The 21,798-nt window shown below is 47.8% G+C and overlaps 1 protein-coding gene across 3 annotated transcripts in view; it reads right to left on the reverse strand.

Moving 5' to 3' along the window:
- LOC116956243 (G-protein coupled receptor 83-like) overlaps positions 1-21,798 on the reverse strand; it is a 63,075-nt gene that overhangs the window by 25,248 nt on the left and 16,029 nt on the right. For all 3 annotated transcript variants that reach the window (XM_032977680.2, XM_032977679.2, XM_032977678.2), the window contains exons 2-3: positions 11,267-11,392; positions 1,904-2,037 (exon numbers count right to left, since the gene is read on the reverse strand). In XM_032977680.2, the coding sequence (XP_032833571.2) occupies positions 1,904-2,037; positions 11,267-11,392 (260 nt within the window). The remainder of the gene's footprint in view (positions 1-1,903; positions 2,038-11,266; positions 11,393-21,798) is intronic.

Below are 21,798 nucleotides of genomic sequence, written 5' to 3' on the forward strand. Positions count from 1 at the left end.
TAAACACACTGCCATCTGCTAGGGGTGGGCCGGTGATGGGACATCAGCAATGCTTCTTGTGTTATTCATTAGATAGACAGTGGCCCTGCTCATAGCAATAGCACATTACTGGTTCATCCTTCGTCCCAATTTCATCCATAAACGAAACTATTTAAACTAAACTAGTTTTGTTTTAACGGGTAGTAGCTCTTTTTTCAGAAGCGACCTGGCTATCGCAAAGGATAGCTCCACGAAAGTGGCTTGTCGCGTGGAAATGTATAGCGGCAGCCGAATTCTCTAAACGCGTGATGTTGATTCTAAATGTGGAGGGGGAAAAAAAAACCTGAGGACCCGGAGAAAAATCGACACGACCACGGGGAGAGAGAGAGAGACACGCAAACTCCAAATATGCAGCAGGCGTCGGGGTCGGGATGAAACCCACGACCTCCTGCATACCCGGCGAGGTAGTTGACATTTCCTCACCGTTAAAAAACAAATAAATAAATGCGAACCGCCACTTCTTTCAAATGTTTCTTGCCGTTGCTTTTCACACCTGATGACGACCGTTTGTGTTATGGTCGAAACGTCGTGAAAATTTTTATTGTTTTATATATATTTTATTATTTTATTGTTTCCCTTCAACGTGACTTTACCGAAAGAGCGAAGAATATCTCCTCACCAATTACGCTATCGGTGTCACGTCCGTGAGCCCTTCTATGCTGAGGGTAAACCATTGAAAAGTCTATACGGATTAGGTAAACATTTAAATAAAAAAATACCTACTTGCAGTACTGCCCCTTAATCTAATTGTCTATTTATACTGGTAGGAACGAAGTTGTAAACTGAGTGTACCAGCCTGCAATAGATTAATGTCCGTCCGTCAGTCCCCTTTCAATACTTTAACGAAGTGAAATCTCGTGCTGTTGGGTGTAAAATCAGCAATAGACAGCGCAGAGACTTGATATGTCTTATTGCACCCAACATTTGGAAGTAACAATGTCATACAATTGCGCAAAATTCCAATGTTCCTACCAGCCCACCCTGCAGGGACCTGTTATAGAGGACACCTTCACTCAAGACGCTCTCTGACAGAGCTTACAAGACGGTGATGCAGAATGGAAGGGCGTAGTTGGCAGGGGTCCGCACTACAAGGATTGTACGTACGTGGAGCTATCTTTCGCGAGCGTACGTAGCCAAAATGATGAAAAGTAAGAAGATGTTTTATCTTTTTCCTGCAAAAAAAAATGGGGAGGTATTAAGATGTTCAACACCAAAGAAATAGTTATTTTTTTACAATCTGAGTAACAACGTTTCGCCAATAATTACAAATCGCATCATCAGACGACAGCCTAAATGCTTTCAAGCTATCAATTCCGGTTGAGTGATTCTGCACTTGCTCTATTACTATAGTACTATGCTGCCTTCAACTTTTACGAACGACCGGGTGTTTAAGGTTAGCGATTTGTCGTATTATCTGGCTGTATAGCAAATGGAAAACTACAATTACTTTTTGATTTAAAGCTTTCGTGACTGCAGTGACTTTACCGAAAGAACCAAGAATACAATTACTTTACTATGCAAGTAAAACATGTATGTGTTTTAATATTTACGTTTAAAAAAAATGTAGGGCCCCTTTATAACATATGCTACTGGCCCCGCAAGAGCTTAATCCGGCACTGGGGGGTAGAGGTGTCACATGGCGATAACCCAAAGTGTAGGGAGGAATCTGTATAATGCGGCATCCATCATAGGATCGCAATGCACGAAAAGCAGGAAACAAAAACAGAACCGGGGCAACCGCCCAGACTAAGGAGGGAAGGCCACTTTAAAAAAAAATGTGGTTTCAAAGCAGACTTGAAGAGGTTAGGGAGGAAGGGGACGTGAAGGAGTGGAGGGGGGGGGAGTTAGCGGGCAGTTGCTGTACCTGTACTCGAAACTGAAGAGCTTCTGAAAGACGGCGTGTGGCAGGGAGAAGGCGGTGGCCAGCACCCAGATGACGGAGACGCAGAGTCCCCCCTTGAGCATGGACATGCGGGGTTTGAGCGGGTGCATTATGACCTGGCCGGCGGCACACGGCACGCGAATAAAACACACGGCCACGCGCACACACACACCTCAGCATCCCTGCATGAGCCGGGGGGAGGGGTGATTCAGGTGACCGCGTGCACAACCGACGTCGTTCCTCCGATCGCCGAACGGAAAAGCGTAGACGATTCCGCGGCTCGTTCCGCGCGACACAGCGCTGCTGCGCGCACAGATGAACCGTCAAGGGGCAGTCAACCATCATCAACGCAGCACCGCCGGTCATCCTCATCCTCGCAGCGAGCGGCTTGTGGCTGGCCGTCGAACACAGACGGCGGTCACCGCGTCGCGGGGCGCTTTCGGAGGCGTTTTTGCGGCCGTCTGGAACGCCCCTGCCTTCCTTCAGAACTGCTTTTGGTGTTTCGTTTGTTGTCCTTCGCCTCTGTTTGGCTACGTACGGTGCGAAAGAAGTTCAACAGACAAAGACAAAGATCCCCCGTATAGCTTTAACAAGCTGTAGGGGCAAGTGCTGTTAGCGAGCACCTATGAAGGCCGGAACGGTACACGAGGGGGTGAGTGGCCAGCAGCACCACGCCCGACCGCCTTTGTCTCCCCAGTGGCAATGTTTACACACCGCACCAGGTACTCATTTGAGGCTGAGTCGACCTAGGGGAGGCCCGGGACCGGTTGAGATAATCGTCACTGGTGTTGGCCGTGGGCGGGAATCGAACTGGAGTCGCCAGGTTCGTAGCGCAGCGCGCTAACCGCTACACTATCGCTCCCCACATATGCACATATATACACACACACACACACCTATACATACACCTATACATACACACATATACATAGACACATACACACACATCTGTGTCCACCACAGTGGCTAAACGGGGACTCTGGACGGGTGCGAGGGGCTGGTAACCCATCCACCTTCAATTAATTACCACTAAACTACGACTGAACGCGCACTGCGGAGGAGAGGCTGCCACTCCTCTGTTGGGAGCTGTACCGGTACCGCCTGGATCTCTGTGGCATTCAGGAGGTCCGGTGGACCGGTTCTGGCTCCTGCCACCATGAGGAGTGGACAGTCCTCTACTCGGGGCAGCAGTATGCCAAACAACAGGGTGTGGCTCTTCTTTTGAACAAAATAATGGAGGGGCGTGGAAGCGTGGCGGTGAGGTGTGGGAAGCTGTAAGCCCCAGGCTACTTTGGGCTCGCCTCCCCATCAATCGGAGGCGAGGAGTGTTGGTCGTGGTTACTTATGTCCCCACCGAAGACGAACATCTGTGGAGGGATGCAGGCAAAGCCGATAAGTCGGATGCCTTCTATGACCTCCTGTCACAGGTGCTGGCTAAAGTGGCCCCTCGGGATAGAGTCATCTTGTTGGGTGACTTCAATGCCCGAGTTGGTCATGATGCTGGCACCTGGTCTGGAGTGATTGGAAGGCATGGGCCAGACCAGCTCAATAACAACGGTAGGAGGCTGCTAAATTTTTGTGCAGCCCATGGGCTTGTAATTACCAACACGCTGTTCCTGCATCGGCGCATCCACACAACATCATGGATGCATGCCGGGTCCAAGCAAGAACATCTGCTGGACTACATAGTGACGGACCAGCGGATGCAAGCCCATGTCCTTGACACCAGGACCTACCGTGGAGCTGATCTGCCCTCTGACCATCGACTTGTCATCTGTAAGATGCGCCAGCCATTCTTCCGCTCCGGTGGTGGGTGTACACCCAGGACCCCATTCTAACCTAAAGTGGCCTGGTCTCAGTTATCTGATGAAAGTTGCAAGTGAGAATTTCATCATCGCTTGCGGCTGGGGTTGGCATCGTCCCCCACTCCTCCTGATGTCGAGGGTAAATGGGCGAGGTTTAGGCCTGTGACTCATGCAGCTGCAATGGCTGCTTTGAGTACGTGGTCCAGACCTCCCCAGAGACCCTGGCTGACAGAGGTGTTCAGGATGGTTGAGAAAATCCTTGCCAGAATCCCACGTCAGAGAATGAGGAGGCTTACCGCAGCCTTCGCTCGGAGGTTCGGAGAGCTGTGAGGCGCTGCAAGGATGGGTGGTGGTCGCGGGTTGTTTAGGAGATGGAGTCTGCCTCAGTGGCCCGCGATCACAAATCTCTATTTAACTCCATCAAAAAAGTAACCTGCAGCGCCACACCTGTTACCATCATTAGGGGGAAAAAAGGTGATCTAATCTCCGACCCCCAAGAACAGGTTTGCAAATTTGCTGAGCATTTCTGTGAGGTCCTGGGGGTGGGAAAATCCCTCAGCCAGGAAAACATCGTGGCACAAAAGTGAGGATGACCCTGTTGAGGCTGTGCACCCTCAAATATTGGAAGAAGCCACCCCCTATGAGTGGCTGGCTGAAGTGCCATCTGTTGAGGAAGTACTGAAGGCGATCAGGAGTCTGAGACCAGGAAAGGCAGCGGGCAGAGATGGTCTCCCAAGCGAAATGCTGAGGGAGGGTGGCGTTTGTGCACAAACTGCCCTATATGACATCATAATAACAGTCTGGACCACTGGGCGGGTTCCGCAGCATTGGAAGGATGCCCTGGTGGTCCCCCTCTTTAAGAAGGGGGACCGCACAGACTGTAACTACAGGGGCATCTCACTCCTCAATGTGTCAGGAAAGGTCCTGGCAAGGATTATTCAACCTCGCCTTGCCAGGCAAGCTGAGGAGAGGCTTGCGGAGCCCCAATGCGGTTTCAGGAAAGGGCGGTCCTGCACAGATGCCATATTTTATGTCCCTCTGCTACAGCAGAGGTGTAGGGAATTCCAGCAAGACCTACACACATACATACAACACCTATACATACACACACATAAACATACACACAGACACACACCGATTCACACATACACACACACACACCTATACATACATACACACATATACATACACACATACGCATATATACATACATACACAACAACAACAACCGCCATTCGCCACTAAGTGGCGGTGACGTCATCACGACGCTTGTGCCAGGCTATGTGCACCTTGAGGCCATGTGAAGTGTCGAACGCCCGCTGGCAGGAGGTCACGGGGCAGACCCAGGTGCCACGGGTCGACTGACTGAGATGACTGAGATGACTGGCTGATGCACCACCTGTGCCCCCTACTGTGCCAACCTGCTGTGCTTTAGCCACCCGGCGCTCCGCTCGTTGTTGTGAGCGTCGCTTCTCCGCCCTCCGTTGTTGTTGGAGGGCGACTACCTCCAACTGCCCAGTAGCGTCCTTCACGAGCCTCCTCTACAGAGGCCGATCTTGACACCGCTGGTACCAGTCATCGGCAAGTCCACTCAGCTCCACGTCCTCCTGTACCACATCACTCCATCTCTTCTCTAGCCCGTGCCGCGCCCGTTTAGCCCCCTCGATCCGGCCGAACAAAAGCTGTTTCGGCATGCAGTGGCTGGGCATGCGGGCTACATGACCCAGCCATCGCAGCCTTGCCCGCCAGAGGAGCTCACCGATGGGACCTTGCCCAGATCTTTCAAGGATTTGTGAGCTCCTCACACAATCCAGCCTGGTTAAACCCATGATGGATCGTAGGCAGGCCAGCCTAAATGTTTCTAACCGGCGAAGATGTTCCATTAGGGGGGTCCACGTTTCGCAAGCGTAGAGAAGGGAGGAAATGACCGTGGCCGAGAAGACCTGGAGCTTAGTGCAGAGCGACAGACCAGGTAGCTTCCACACAGCGTTACGCAACCGATGAAAAGATATTGCCGCTCGACTGATTCGGAGAGAGACCTCTGCTGTTAAACTGGAGCCGGTCATAAGCACACTGCTCAGGTATGGGAAACTCTCCACTCTCTCCACAACTGCCCCACCACTGATTGGGAGTTGTGGGGGTTGAGTGTCCGATGGTACAAAATACCCAGGCAGGTGCTTAGTTTTGGTGGGGCTGATGGTAAGGCCCCATCTCTTAGTGGCACGCTCCAGTCTCAGCAGCAGCGTCTCCAACTCCTCCTCTGAATGAGCAGCTATTACCAAATCATCGGCATACATAACGTGGTTGAGCAATAGGGAGCCATCCCTTGACCGCACCCGGGCATCGATCTGTACCATATGGAGATTCCCCCGGTACAGCTATTGAAGGCTTCACGAACTACGTGGTCAAAATAGATGTTAAATAATGCACACACACATACCGTGTGTATGTATGTATATGTAAATGACGTCCGTACCCGTATCTTACATCGATATATACAGCAGCGCCTTTGTTGCAAGGCGCTTTACGGCAATTATAAAAAAATTGTACATGAGACGATAGTGCTTGAGATAATTGAGCAGTGTGGGGGGGGGGGGGGGAGTTAAAAGTGGCTGCACAGCTTTAGTGTCAGGAGAAGGGGAGGGAGATTTCATGAGAGGCCCCCGGTCAATTCGCTCATGGACGAGGGACATCCCCACGACCGTGCCGTTTCTTCGGAGTTATATGACCATACTTCACTATTGCTTGTTTGGCAAAGGGGGTCCCAAGACAGTTTGAGATATCGCTCGCCTCGTGACGTTTAACCGTGGCTGGGAATCCAACTCAGGGGGCACCGGGAGGCCTCGGCGCAGTGCAGCCCAAGGAGTCCGTCTTGGAATTCGTCCTTCTGAACAGCGTTTCTCGAGCGCCGAGTTGTAATCCTTCGCTATTTCACTGTCGTTGCGTTTCCCCTGATTACGGCATTCTGTGCATCGCCACGGTCGCTGTAATGTGGAGGCGAAAGCTGCGTTGAAATATTCAAGAGCATCAGCTGGGCTCGGTCTCCTCTCAAAATGCGAATTACTGTTGTGCGAAACCGAATGATGAAGTGTAATGGAGGAATGTGAAATTAATCGCGTGCTATGCGGCGTTGAAGTGTTATGTAATGGGGGGGGGGGGAGTCGTGCAGCAGCAGCAGGAATACTGGGTGGTAGCTTTTTCGCGATTGTGCCGAATGCCTCTCCGACCGTGAATTCTTGCTCGCACTACTACTGTTGGGCATGACGTCCGACTTTTATTTTGCTCTTTCAGGAAACAGAATGGGCCCCACGGAGGTAGACACAACGGAGCTACCTCCGAGATCCCTTTCACGTGACCTCTGGTCCACATTTACAGCAAGAGAGCAGCGCCTTCCTGTCTTGCTCGTGCACGTGAAAGCAATGCTCGTCACGTGGTACGATAACAAAAAAATGTTTTATCTCCCTCGCCCGGTATGGAGGAGGTTGTGGGTTCGATCCCGAACCCCTGACGCCTGCTGCTGTGTATTTGGAGTTTGCGTGCCTCTTATCATCATCATCATCACGGTGGCTAAGAGATGTTAACTACTTCGCCTGGTATACAGGAGGTCGTGGGTTTAATCCCGACCCTGACGCCTGCTGCGGTATATTTGGAGTTTGCGTGTCTCTCTCTCATCATCATCACGGTGGCTAGGAGATGTTAACTACCTCGCCTGGTATACAAGGAGGTCGTGGGTTCAATTCCGACCCTGACGCCTGCTGCTGTATTTGCAGTTCGCGTGTCTCTCTCCCTCCCCCGTGGGTGCGTGGATTTTTCTCCAGGTCCCTCCGGTTTTTCCCCACCACGTTTAGAATCGACTTCACGCCTTCAAAGTATTTGGCTGCTATAAATGTCCACGTGATGATAAGCCACTTCGTTGAGGCTATCATTTGTGATAGCCAGGTCGCTTCTGAACAAAAAGGCTACATTGCTCAGTGGAGCCTTACCTGGTAAAATAAAATAAAAAATCTTTCAATCCAAGTTCATTGTCATATAACCATGCAATGTGATGGTAGACTTGTTTTGGTGTAGTCATTGGTGACCGGGCTCAGACAGTCATCTCGCTAGACTCGAGAACCCGGTTTAAATCGCAGGCAGTGGCCGAACCCCGGATTCGAACCCAGGAATCTCAGCGATGCCGTCTCTGACCTTTGACCTCCGATCTCTGACCTCCGAGCCATCCGGCCATCTCGCGCTCGACAATTTCTTAAACGGCAGTTTGGTTGGCCAGCAAACTGTGACGCACTAAAAGTCAAAACGCGCGGGATTTTTATTCTTAAAAAAGCGTCTCCTGTCGCGAATCGCAACGAAACGTTTGCGTTAAATTTAACTTCGGAATTATTTTGCGATGTTTCATTCTCATGGGTATCGCGAGCAGTGCGGATGGCATTCGCCTCTCCAAGCGATCTAACGCGAGCTCGAAGAGGGCAGTAAATTTCGTTTTATAACACTTAACGATATCACCATTTTTCATGGTGTGCAGAAATTACAATACAAAGATCTTACATTCTGAATAATCCATGCACTGGGAACTACGAAACGTCCAAACATCTAATTAAATTTGACTCAATTATGTCCTTTAAGCAAGATGAAAGCCCCATTATTTTTTCTTTTCATTATTGGTCAAGAGCTTTTCTACCATGATGATATATGTTTTTTTTAATTTTATTTCACCAGCAAGATACCCAATGAGCTGCCGGGGGCTATTTCATGCGCGTACTGCGACGGATTTCATTTTCCATGTAACGTGCCGGCAACCGTCATACCAGCCGTGCTATTCAGCCCCTGTAAATTGTCCCATGCTATGTAACGTGATTCTGAGTCAGAATTTGCTCGCTACCGTCGTATTGCCATTGAAAAAAATTACTTCAGAGCTCAACGAGGCCTTTTCAGAGATAAAGCGACCGATTTAAATTTCGCAAAATCCTTCCCCCTCATTTTTCCCCTCACCCTCCACCCCTCTTTGTGTGCTTCATCCTAGGGGGGAGGCGTGGGGATGTGGGGGGGGGGGCTCCTTCATGGTGATGCGACCAAAGGTACACACGTGCGATGCGAACAGTGATGACCTTATAATCTTAGTTCTTTCGGAAAAGTCACGTTGAAGGGAAACAACAAAATAATAAAATATATTAAAAACCATTTTAAACAATTATATATATTTTATTATTTTGTTGTTTCCCTTCAACGTGACTTTACCGAAAGAACTAAGAATATGAATTACTGCAGTCACGAAAGCTTTAAATCAGTGATGACCTTGTTTTTTTACGTGTAGCAACGTAGTATATTTCTTTTTTAGTCTAAACTCAGAATCAAAAAGTTATTTTAGTTTTTTTTTTCTTTTCCAGAAGAAATTCGACGTGTTTTAAAAGCTTTTTTTTTACAGGTGTCCAGTCGGGGCGGTTTAGAAAGTTACAGAAACAAACGAAACAAAAAAAACACGATCGGAGTGCAAAATGTAGGAAAATAATTCAATTCCCGGCCCGTGGCTCAGAGCAGCCGCGGGTGATTCTCTGAACCGGGTCCGGTCTCTACCCACCCCACCCCCTCGTCCACCAACCTGCACCGACCAGCGTGGTGAAGTATGGCCAAACCATCCCCACGTCTGACACGGTCGTTGGGAAGCCTTCAGCCAGCAGTGGATTGACATTTAAAACAAAAAAAGATCAAGATTAACGAAACTATATATGTTTTTTATTTCACTGGGTAAAGCCTCACGGAGCTATTCGTTATTTTTCAGAAGCGGCTCTGGCCACCAGTGACAAGGTCCACGAAGTGGCCGATCGTGTCGAAATTTACAGCGGCCAAATTCTCTAAACTAAATATCGCTGTTCTTGGTGATGCGATAATGTTGTACAGTAGTGCCCTGCGTACACGCGCTGGAGGGAAAGGGTCTGAGACTTCATCGGTTGGCGAGCGCGTGCCGAGAACTCGTTAAATAAATCATTGCAGTTTAATTGTAAATGCCAACCTGGAATACGGGAGGGAGGGCAGTATATACAAATGGTGTAATCAAAATGTTCTAATGCATGAAGCATACGTTTTACTTGTAGAACCTCTGGCTACACCAGCCCACATGGAGATTATTGTGTCCGTCCGTCGTGCATCCAAAAATGGGAGGGGTGGGGCTGGGTGGAGAGGGGAGGGGCTGGGTGGGGAGGGAGGGGCTGGGTGGGGGGTGGGAGGGGTGGGGCTGGGTGGGGAGGGTGGGGAGGGGAGGGTGGGGAGGGTGGGGAAGGGCTGGGTGGGGAGGGTGGGGAGGGGCTGGGTGGGGAGGGTGGGGAGGGGCTGGGTGGAGAGGGTGGGGAGGGGCTGGGTGGGGAGGGTGGGGCTGGGTGGGGGGGTGGGAGGGGTGGGGCTGGGTGGGGAGGGGCTGGGTGGGGAGGGTGGGGAGGGGCTGGGTGGGGAGGGTGGGGAAGGGCTGGGTGGGGAGGGTGGGGAGGGGCTGGGTGGGGAGGGTGGGGCTGGGTGGGGGGGTGGGAGGGGTGGGGCTGGGTGGGGAGGGGCTGGGTGGGGAGGGTGGGGAGGGGCTGGGTTGGGAGGGTGGGGCTGGGTGGGGGGGTGGGAGGGGTGGGGCTGGGTGGGGAGGGGCTGGTCACCCCGTGGTGCCCTTACAAATCTCAACGTGTAACCTACTCACGCCGGCTTGTGCCCGCCCTCACAGTCGGGCATATTGTGCTGAACACACCAAGTGGTGCCGCCGTGTGACCCTGGCCATTGACCGAGCAACCCAACGTTCCTACCAGCTCTTCCCTCCGCAAGAGAATGTGTTTTATAATAACTTCCTAAGCAGGCAGCCTACGAGGCTTTAAGTAAATGGCTCCGAATGGGATTGGAGTGAGGACACGGCGACTTGACTTGGGCCATAATTGCCATCTCGTGTCGCGCCCTATCCACTGTGTACCTTTCGCTGGAAGCTCCAGCGAAACGTCGACGGTGCTGGACGCACTCTGCGGCAACATCGTTGTAGCAACGCGTCGAGTGTTGCTTGCTGCTCAACATCCCTCCGCTCGTGCTGACCAACCGAATCAAATGGCACATTTGACCCCGAGCCCACGTGACAACTCGATTTGATTGGCTCTGTCGCCTGTCGCAGCGGGAGGGTGTCAGAGCGGCGTTCTTCATTGCAAGGCCACCAGTGGCCATCGGTGGCCCCTGGTGGCCTTTAATGCGGTCCCTGACCTGCGGACCCCGACAATACGCAAAGAGTGAAAACACTCCCTCCCCCCCCCGCCCCCCCACCCAGCATCATCATCGTGCTGCTGTCAAACTCCCAATGGTTTCAAATGTGTGGCGGCCCCTCACACTCATGATGATGTCCCATCGACGAAAGTGCCTCCCCTCTGAAAATGAGTGGAGAAAAAACTGCATTATAGTTACAACATTGACGATTGTACCTTCACGATGTAACCCGAAAGAGACCAATTACGAATGATTATGATTATTAAAAAAAATGTTTACGTAACGTGGGCGAGGCGCTCGATTTCAGACGTCGCGGCGTGGTTACCTGATATCGATCGAGCGCGATGGCCGTGAGCGTGAGTGTGGACACGTGGAGCGAGCAGTACTGAGCGAAGCGGCTCACGTGACACATCGTCTTGCCGAACACCCAGTTGCTGTTGACGAATCGAACCTGGCAAGACACAGAGAGGGGCAGGCATGCACGCAACCGCACGTGCGTCGTCACGGGGTACAGCGAGAGATGCAGACCGTGTCCATCCGGTAACAGGGACTCCTCTACTTACGAACGGCTCAGGTTCCAGAGGTCTGTTCGTAAGTCGATTTGTTCGTAAGTCCAACTTTAATCCCGTCGATTCCAAACACGTTGTACGGCGTGTACACTAAGCACGGAGGAATGGTTTTAGAAGTTGTATAACCTCCTGTAGATGCCACCGGTTCTTCACGTTCTGCAGATGTAGATGCCACCACCGCCATCTATTGCGCGGCGGTAGAACGACTCTCGATCTGAACAGGCAACTGGACACCGGGACAGGTTTGTTCGTATCTGTGAAAGTTCTTAAGTCGAATGTTCGCGAGTAGAGGAGTCCATGTACTCGCTGAGCTGCATTGGCCTCCGGTTACCAAACGATAGACGCTGTGAGGTCGCACTCATCACACACACAAAGCGCCCGCCACAAATGAACCACAATACCTCGCTGATCTTGTCAAGGAGAATGAACCACAATCGCGCGAACTCTGCGGTCAACCCCGCAGCTTTTGGCTCAGCCATCGAACAAAGACGACAGTCGCCGCATCGCACGGCGCCTTCAGGTGCGCGTATGCGGCCGTCTGGAACGCTCTTCCTTCCAATATTAGGAAGCCACTGAAGCTATGAACTTTTAAATGATCTGGATTGAAAACTGATTTCTTTAGAACTGCTTTTTGGTATTTAGTGTGTTGACCTTCCCCCGCACCTCCGATTAGCACGGTTAGCTACGTACGGTGAAAAATAAGTTCAACATACATACTTCATACAATAGAAGAATGGGGGGGGAGGGAACATTATCTGGACCCCTGAGTGGATTCCTGTCTGCCTAGACGCCACGCGCCCGAGTGCGCGTTTGGTGACGTCATCGCGTGCGTCTGAGCGTTGACGTCACCCGTATCCCCACAGTGCTGAGCCCGGGGCCGGGGTTCGTGCGTCACGCTGACGTCGCATCGCCCGCCACCCACCCCTCCTTACAGGAGCACTTTGCTTTAAGGACATTGCCATCCCGGGCGAGGCTAAACAGTTGGGCTGTAAAATTTTGATTTGAAGCTTTCGTGACTGCAGTAATTCATATTCTTAGCTCTTTCGGTAAAGTCACGTTGAAGGGAAACAATAAAATATATATAAAACAATATAAATTCTCACGACGTTTCGACCATAACACGACCGTTTGTGTTATGGTCGAAACGTCGTGAGAATTTATATTGTTTTATATATATTTTAGTATTTATTGTTTCCCTTCAACGTGACTTTACCGAAAGAGCTAAGAATATAGTTGGGCTGTAGTTGGACTAAAACTCGTCACTTACCCAGTGCCGGATTAAGCTAGTGCGGGGCCTGTAGCATCTGTTATAAAGGGACCCTAAATTAAAAAAAACGTAAATTTTAAAACACATTTTTTTTACTTGCATAGTAAAGTAATTGTATTTTTTTCATTTGCTATACAGCCGGCTAATACGACAAATCGCTCACCTTAAACACCCAGTCGTTAATAAAAGTCGAAGGTGGTATAGTACTTTAGCAATAAAGTAAGTGCAAAATCACTGAACCGGAATTGATAGCCTGAAAGCATTTAGCGTGGGCCCTTGTTGCTCCTAGGGTAATCGGGCACAGCACTTACCCCTCGTCTGTCCAATTTATTGCGAGTCGAACGAGGTGTTGCACGTGGTGATGGCGTCTAAATTGAGGCCAGGTTGATTTTTTTTCTCTAGCCAAGGTCACTTCTTTTTTCTGCTTCCGTTGACCTTTGGTAGGTCGCAGCTTTGAAGGGGTAAAACGAAAGAAAATAATTAAGTGGCATTTCTTAACTCAGCAAGGCCCCAATGAAAATCTCGCAGGTAAAAAAAAATGTTTCTTGCCTCGCGACATCTGGGAAAGGTCGGCCAACCGGATCTTGGTCGGAGTTGGAACGACCCAAAATTACTCGGCGGCAATTTACTCAATTTAGGATTTCTGCAAACATCGAAATAAATTATTACCCACCCCCACCGCCGCCACCTCTCGCTGCGAAAAGCTTGGTACGAGCCTTCTCAATGAGACCCTACATCCCTAAAGTCCGCCTGATGAAGCTGGTTGTAATTACAGATTATAAATGTTGTGGCTTCACTCTCCAACACACCGGTGTGCTGTACGAGTGACAAATTGGCACGTTCTGTTTACGTGACAACCCTTACTAGTTGGCTGTGTCGGGTGGTGGCGGGTTTAACGACATATGTATATATTTACGCGATCTAACCCAAAAAAATATATATTATGGATAAATATATTTTACCTGGAACAAAAAAAATCGCTTGTATGTATGTTGAACTTCTTTCGCGCCATACGTAGCAAACCGTGCTTGAGATAGAACATCTCATTTGTAAAGGGCTGTCCAAGGTGTCAATTGACACAATATTTTATTCATCACAAAGGGTTTTGGGTTACATCGCGTGAGTATAAATATGTCGTAACCCTCCACCACCCGACACAGCCAATTAGTAAAGGATTTGTCACGTAAACAAAACGCGCCCAATTTTCAGTTTCAGTTTTCATTTTCATTTATTTGGTATAGCCCTGTGAGCCATTCGGCTCTTGAATCGGGTACAACCGCAACAAACAAAAACCAAAAACATGAACAAGAAAACATCTTAAATTTACTATGTGACTGTGCAAACAGAAAATCCAAGAAAAGACAGCAAAATATTTCAGAAAAAGCACCGTACACCAACGCTGTGTGCAAAAATCCCAGTGGGATGCAAGTCAAACAACAACCACAAGAAAACTTAGATTAAGGCCATCAGTCTAACTCCGTACTACAACAAACAAACATGGCCAAACCAAAAAACTTTTCGAAATCACCAAAATAAAGCCATAAAAGCAATGTAAGTGATCATAGGAACTACTTCAGCCCACCGGTGTGTTGGAGAGTGAATCCACAACATTTACAATTTGACTAGTACGACGTTTCGCTGGTGATTACATCAGTCAGCATTTTCGGGCGCTTTCTGGCAAATCGCCCGATTGTGAACGAGTTTGTTTGCACGTCCTTGGCCGGAAGCTGTAATGTTTACGAAAAATTTCATCAGAGTAATAATTGTATCTTGTGTAAATGTCATGGCAGTGAATCTTGCACGAAACTACGTCATCAAACACTTCACTACAGTTCGCTGTAGCACTGTATCAATGGCAGTGATTATTGCACGAAACTACGTCATAAAACACCTCACTTCATATCACTGTAGCACTGTTTATAAACTGACCTTTAATTTGTTCAAATTCACTGCTCTGATATTTATTCTCTTCTGCTTTTGGTCGCTGGGGTTGAAATAAATGGGAATTTGATACAATATCTGGAAAATCACCGAGAAATATCAATGTTACCATAACGTAGAAGCATAAATTAGACTTACCTTTTGTCTCAAGTGCTGAAGAAATAAATAAAGACACCAAATCCACTTTGTTGCTGCGTATAATTATTTATTAGATTCACTTTCAATAAAGAAACGTCAAACTTAAAGCGAATTTGCGAAAATAATGTATTTCTGCTCGACCTTCTTCTGTGTGAATGTAAAAAAAATCCACCTCATGAATATTAATGACGGGGGTGGGGGGGGGGCCCTGTGAGTAATACTATTAGTCGCTAAAGCCTACGTGTTAAACTGACATTCTTTTATGTACACCAGATATAGTAAAATATATAAAATACCCCTAGAATGTGAGGTGCAAGTGACTCATTTAGAAGAGATAACAATAATATAAACAAAGGTGTGCGGGGATTCTCCAGTTGTGATGGGGTTTTTAAAAATAATTTACACGAAGTGTTGGGTTGTAATCAAACAACTCATTGCGATCCAGTGGAGCATTATGTGTCTCTGTGTGTGTGGTAGTGTGGAGTGGTGGTGCAGTGGTTAGCGCGCTGCGCTACAAACCCGGCCACCCAAGTTCGATTCCCGCTCACGGCCAACACCAGTGAAGATTATCTGAACCGATACTGGGCCTCCCCTAGGACGACTCAGCCTCAAATGAGTACCTGGTGCGGTGTGTAAACATCGCCACTGGGGAGACAAAGGCGGTCGGGCGTGGTGCTGGCCACCCACCCCCTCATGTATCGTGTCAGTCTTCATAGGTGCTCGCTTAACTGCACTTGCCCCAACAGTCTGTTAAGGCTATATGGGGGATCTTTGGGGGTTTTTTTATCCACAGCCACTGGGTATCCATCTCAATCCTCGAGGTCCCACGCGATACTTCTTTAAGTGGCAATCTCAATCTTGAAATGAAACCAATCAAAGGGGCGAAAGTATCTGTAAATGTGGCATTTAGCCTATTTTTAAAACCGTAGTGGGTTTGTTTTTGCTGAGTTTGCGTGAACAGCTCACGAGGATGTAAATTTTCTGCGAATGACATTAACCGGCTCTTTGATAAATTAGGTGGTGAAAACACAGAGTCGGGCTCATAGTCTCCTGCTGTGTGTGTGTGTCTCTCTCTTATTATGACTGCATGCGTTTAAACACAATTATTTCACTTGTTGGTGAAGTTGTGAAACGCGAGGCTTATTGGCCCCTGGTATTCACACAACAGCCTAAGATTGTGAACTGCGTAGCAAGATGTTGTACAGTCTACTTAATAGTGCATGGCCTCCTCTACTCACGAACACTCGACTTACGAACTTTCAGAGATACGAACAAACCTGTCCGTATGTCGAGTTGCCTGTTCGGACCCGAGAGTCGTAAGTTCAACCAATAGATGGCGGTGGTGGCATCTACATCTGCAGAACATGAAGGACCAGTGGCATCTACATCTACAGGAGATGATACAACTCTTAAAGGCATTCCCCCGTGTTTCGTGTACATGGCGTACAACGTGTTTGGAATAGGCAGGAGTAAATTTGGACTTGCGAACAAGTCGACTTACGAACACACATCCAGCCTGTCTCAAGTCCTCCACCATCATCCCTGTGCCCAAAAAGCTAAGGCCAACAGGACTAAATGATTACAGACCGGTCGCCCTTACATCTGTGGTAATGAAGTATTTTGAGCGCCTGGTCCTGGCACACCTCAAGGCCATCACAAACCCTCTCCTGGACCCCCTTCAGTTTGCCTACAGAGCCAACAGGTCTGTGGACGACGCAGTTAACATGGCCCTCCACTTCACCCTACAGCATCTGGATGCCCCAGCATCCTACGCCAGGATCATGTTTGTGGACTTCAGCTCTGCCTTCAACACCATCATCCTTGCCCTGCTTCAGGACAAGCTCTTCCAGCTGAACGTGCCCTACACCACCTGTAAATGGATCACAGACTTCCTGTCTGACAGGAAGCAATGCGTTAAAATGGGAACACAAATCTCTGACTTCAGGTCCATCAGCACCGGAACTCCTCAGGGCTGCGTCCTTTCCCCACTGCTCTTCTCCCTGTATACCAACAGCTGCACCTCCAATCATCTGTCCGTCAAACTTTTGAAGTTTGCGGACGACACCACCCTCATTGGGCTGATCTCTGGTGGGGATGAGTCTGACTATAGGTGGGAAGCTGTCAACCTGGTGACCTGGTGCAGCCAGAACAACTTAGAGCTAAATGTTCTAAAGACAGTTGAGATGGTTGTGGACTTCAGGAAGAATACAGCCCCACTCACCCCCATCACCCTGTTAGACTCCCCAGTCAAAATTGTAGAGTCCTTCCGCTTCCTGGGCACTATTCTCTCCCGGGACCTCAAGTGGGAACTGAACATCAGCTCCCTCATAATGACACCTTGCCGATATTAACTATGTTAACCTATTTGTATTTTTTATTTTTAAATTATATCTTAAAGCTATTTTATATTCGATATTTATTCCATTTTATATACTTCAGCCCCTTGGTGTTAGTTAGACTTTTAACCCTTATTATTATAGTAAGACTTGTTTAAAACTTATTTAAGATTTTAGATTCCTATATGTTGAATGTATGCACCATCCTGCCAAAGTAAATTCCGTGTCGGTGTGAACTTTCATGGCGAATAAAACCTTTCTGATTCTGATTCTGACATAGTTCATAGTTTATTTATTTGGTATAGCCCTGTGAGCCATTCGGCTCTTGAATCGGGTGCAACCTCAACAAACAAAAAACATGAACAAGAAAACATCTTAAAGTGATTATGTGACTGTGCAAACAGAAAATCCAGGAAAAAAATAATCAAAATATTCCTGAAATAGCACCGTACATCAACGCTGTGTGCAAAAATCCCAGTGGGATGCAAGTCAAATAACAACAACCACAAGACAACTAAGATTAAGGCCATCAGTCTAACTCCGTACTACAATAAACAAAAACATGGCCAAAAACAAAAAAAACGTTTTCGAAATCACCAAAATAAAAGCCATAAATGCAATGTAACAGTGATCATAGGGACTGTGACCGAATTTTTAACAATAAACTACATAAATAAATCATAACACCAAAATCTAGAGCCATATTTTAGGCCACTGAATAGCAGTGGCAGCTAGGGGTGTACAACTCCTCTAGAGCAGTTTTGAGTGAAGATCTCATAGGTAGTGATTCAAGTTGCAGTTTATTGGCAATAGCATTCCAGACCCTGGGGGCATCAACACCTATGGAACCTAACTCGTTTGTAAGTAGAGGAGTACTTGTACACTATTGCATAGATTTTACTATTTTACTTTGCGCGTTACGATGATGCAGTCTTCCGATTAAGGGTTCCGGCCGCGTGTTAATGCTCAGTGCACCGGACTTTTTGATCTCTCTCCTTGAGCGGCAGTTGATCCAACGGTGCAAGTTTTCTTAAACCCCCCCCCCCAACCCCGCACTGCATCTTGCCCACACATGTCAACTCAAACAGAATCAGATATTTAAAAAAAATGTATATGCTGGAGGAATCCGATGAGCCTATGAAGCTTTTTTTTATTCACAGATGTCCAGAGCGGTGGGCGTGCAACTGCTGGGTGGGCAGAGGCGATGGCGATTTTCGGAAACTTGCCGCCACAGTGGAGGGGCAGGTGAGCGTGTGGTGTGTGGGGTGAAGTTTGGCTATTCCCACCTCTTCTAAGATGCCTGGCCAGGGAGGATGGATACTCAAGAGTAAATATTCTATCTATGGGACCTTTTTGTCAGTATCCAAAATGATGAGGTTTTACCCTTTCGTGAAATAAAAACAGCAGGTGTTAAGATGTTCAAACACCAAATAGATACATTTTATAGGGCATCAAGTCTGCGTTAACCACACATAATTGTGGCAAAACAAGCCAACAAACATGCTTTGATTTATATTGTCTCTGGACTGTTTGCCTTTTGGCGTTGTGTGGTCTAACACTGGTCAGACATAAACCATAAAGATGGCTGCTATCTCTGGTGCAGGCCAATCAGTTTTAAAGACAATGCCCAAATATGAACAGAGCGACGTGTTTGTTTGCGTGTTTTGCCGCAGGTACTGTGTGTGGTTAATGCAGACTCGATGCCTTGCAAAGAAAATTCAATTTTGTGATTGAACATCCAAATCACTCCCGGGAGATTGTGGGTTATTCTCTCCAGGTGAGGGAGGAACAGCTGCCCTGAGCGGAGGAGTTTAAGTACCTGGGGGGTCTCTTTGGCGAGCGATGGCAAGTGGGAGCGGGAGATCGGCCGGAGAGATCGGTGCGGCGTCCGCAGTGTTGCGGGCGCCACTCCATTCCGTGGCAGTGAAGCGGTATCCGAGCTCTCGAACGAAGCTCGCGGTTTCCGGCTCGAGCTACGTTCCCACCGTCGCCTATGATGGTCATGAGCTTCGGGTAACGACGGAAAGGATGAGACCGCGGGTAGAAGGGGCCGAAATGAGGTTTCTCCGGCAGGGTTGCCGGGCTCACCCTCCGTGATCGGGTGAGGAGCTCGGTAAATCCGCGGAGAACCTCAGAGTCGAGCATGCTGCTCCTCCGGATTGAGAGGAGCCAAGTTGAGGTGGTTCGATGCACCCGGTAAGGATGCCCCCCCGGTAGACTTCCCCCTGGAACTCTGCCGGGCAGCAGCAGCAGCAGCAACATCCCCCGGGGTCGGCCCAGGACACGCTGCTGCTGCTGCTGCTGGCAGTGGGACGATGTCGCTCGGCTTGCCTGGGAACGCCTGGGAATTACCCAGGAAGAGCTAGAATCTGTGTATAGTGTAGTGTATAGTGTAGTGTGTATAGTGTATAGTAGTGTATAGTGTATAGTAGTGTATAGTGTAGTAGTCTACAGTGTAGTAGTGTATGGTGTAGTGTATAGTAATGTAGAGCTAGAGTCTGTGTATAGTGTAGTGTATAGTGTAGTGTATAGTGTAGTGGTGTATAATGTAGTAGTGTATAGTGTAGTAGTCTACAGTGTAGGAGTGTAAAGTGTAGTAGCGTATAGTGTAGTGTACAGTAATGTAGAGCTAGAGTCTGCGTATAGTGTAGTGTATAGTGTAGTGTATAGTGTAGTGTATAGTGTAGTTGTGTATAGTGTAGTAGTGTATAGTGTAGTAGTCTACAGTGTAGTAGTGTATAGTGTAGTGTATAGTGTTGTAGTGTATAGCAATGTAGCGCTAGAGTCTGTGTATAGTGTAGTGTATAGTGTAGTGGTGTATAGTGTAGTGTATAGTGTAGTGTATAGTGTGTGTATAGTGTAGTGTATAGTGTAGTGTATAGTAGTGTATAGTGTAGTGTATAGTGTAGTAGCACTAGAGTCTGTGTATAGTGTAGTGTATAGTGTAGTGTATAGTGTAGTAGCACTAGAGTCTGTGTATAGTGTGGTGTATAGTGTAGTGTATAGTGTAGTGCAGGGGTCACCAAACTACGGCCCGCGGGCCGAATCTGGCCCGCGACGTCAGTCCATCAGGCCCGCCGACGGTACTTGAATTTGGTTGATAAAACGTTTGGAAGACGAGACGTTGCGACACAATTTAAATATCATGTTTAGAATACTAGGAGATCTTCACGCGTGCGGAGACCTCCTGACTGCTATGTGCCTTAAATGTACTATTTTAAATTTTAAATTATTGTATCTAGATTTTCTTGTTTATTGTAATGTTTGCTAATTTCGCTCGTGGTAGCTCCGCTTACGCTCTGACGTTACCATGGTTTCCATGGTTTCCATGGCAACGTCATGGCAACACGTTACCATGGTTTCCATGGCAACACACACAAACACGCATCTCTGCCGCCCCCAGATTTTCCGGCTGTCAACACAGGTCCGACGCTCCAGAAAATTTTACTTATTTTTGCCTGTTCACTCATTTTATAGGTATGTAACAAGGATTTCTTTGTTTGACAGTGATAGGTAATATTCATATTCTTAGCGCTTTCGGTAAAGTCACGTTGAAGGTAAAACAATAAAATAATAAAATATATAAAACAATAAAAATTCTCACGACGTTTCGACCATAACACAAACGGTCATCATTAGGTGTGAAAAAATAAATGTTCCTTGCCGTTGGTTTGTCGCACCTGATGATGACCGTTTGCGTTATGGTCGAAACGTCGTGAGAATTTTTATTGTTTTATATATTTTATTATTTTATTGTTTCCCTTCAACGTGACTTTACCGAAAAAGCTAAGAATATGAATTACTGCAGTCACGAAAGCTTTAAATCAAAATTTAGTGATAGGTAAGTGAACTACAAGTGTGATTAGAGGTCACAAAGTAACAAACATAGAATAACAATGCCATAGAAGCCTCGTGTTATTACGATAATATTATCCCCAGCTCAGACAAAATTCCCCGGTCAAGGTGTTAATCGAGCTGGTCTCTAGGCTGTTTATTTAGGCCCGCCCTATTTATATATTTTGTAAACCTTATTATGTGATATATTCTATTACCAAAGGTACCTATAAACTTTATATGTACCTTTGGTGAGCCGTAGCTTCACCAGTGACCCCTGAATCCTCTGCTTTTCCTGTGTTTCAATAGGACACACTTCAATGTCTTTTTCATTTTCAGACCCCGATTTCTTCACCCTTCATTATGGCTACTAAGAAAAGTGGACGGCGAGTGTCGCGTTTTCAATGAAGGATGGGGAGTAAAGTACTTCTATGTGGAAGCAAAGGACCAGAAAGCTAGTTGCGTAATATGCAGCGAAAGTGTTGCCGTTTTGAAAGGGTACAATCTTCGGCCTCACTGTGAAACAAAACATCTATCAACATATTCAAAGTTTTTCTGGAAAGTTACGCTCTGAGAAATATGGGTCCATGAAACGTGGTTCAGAAACCCAAAGAAATCTCTTCACGAGAAAGTTTGCTGAAAATGAATCTGTCGCTCCTACAAGTTAAACCGTTTACTGATGGCAACTTCATCAAAGAGTGTATGATGGAAGCAGCAAATTACTTGTGGCCTGAGAAAGCCGATTTTTTTTGGAAGTATCAGCCTTTCGGCA

This window comes from Petromyzon marinus, chromosome 64, assembly GCF_048934315.1.
Source record: "Petromyzon marinus isolate PM22_M1 ecotype Great Lakes invasive population chromosome 64, UKy_Petmar_22M1.pri1.0, whole genome shotgun sequence".
Lineage (NCBI taxonomy): Eukaryota > Metazoa > Chordata > Hyperoartia > Petromyzontiformes > Petromyzontidae > Petromyzon > Petromyzon marinus.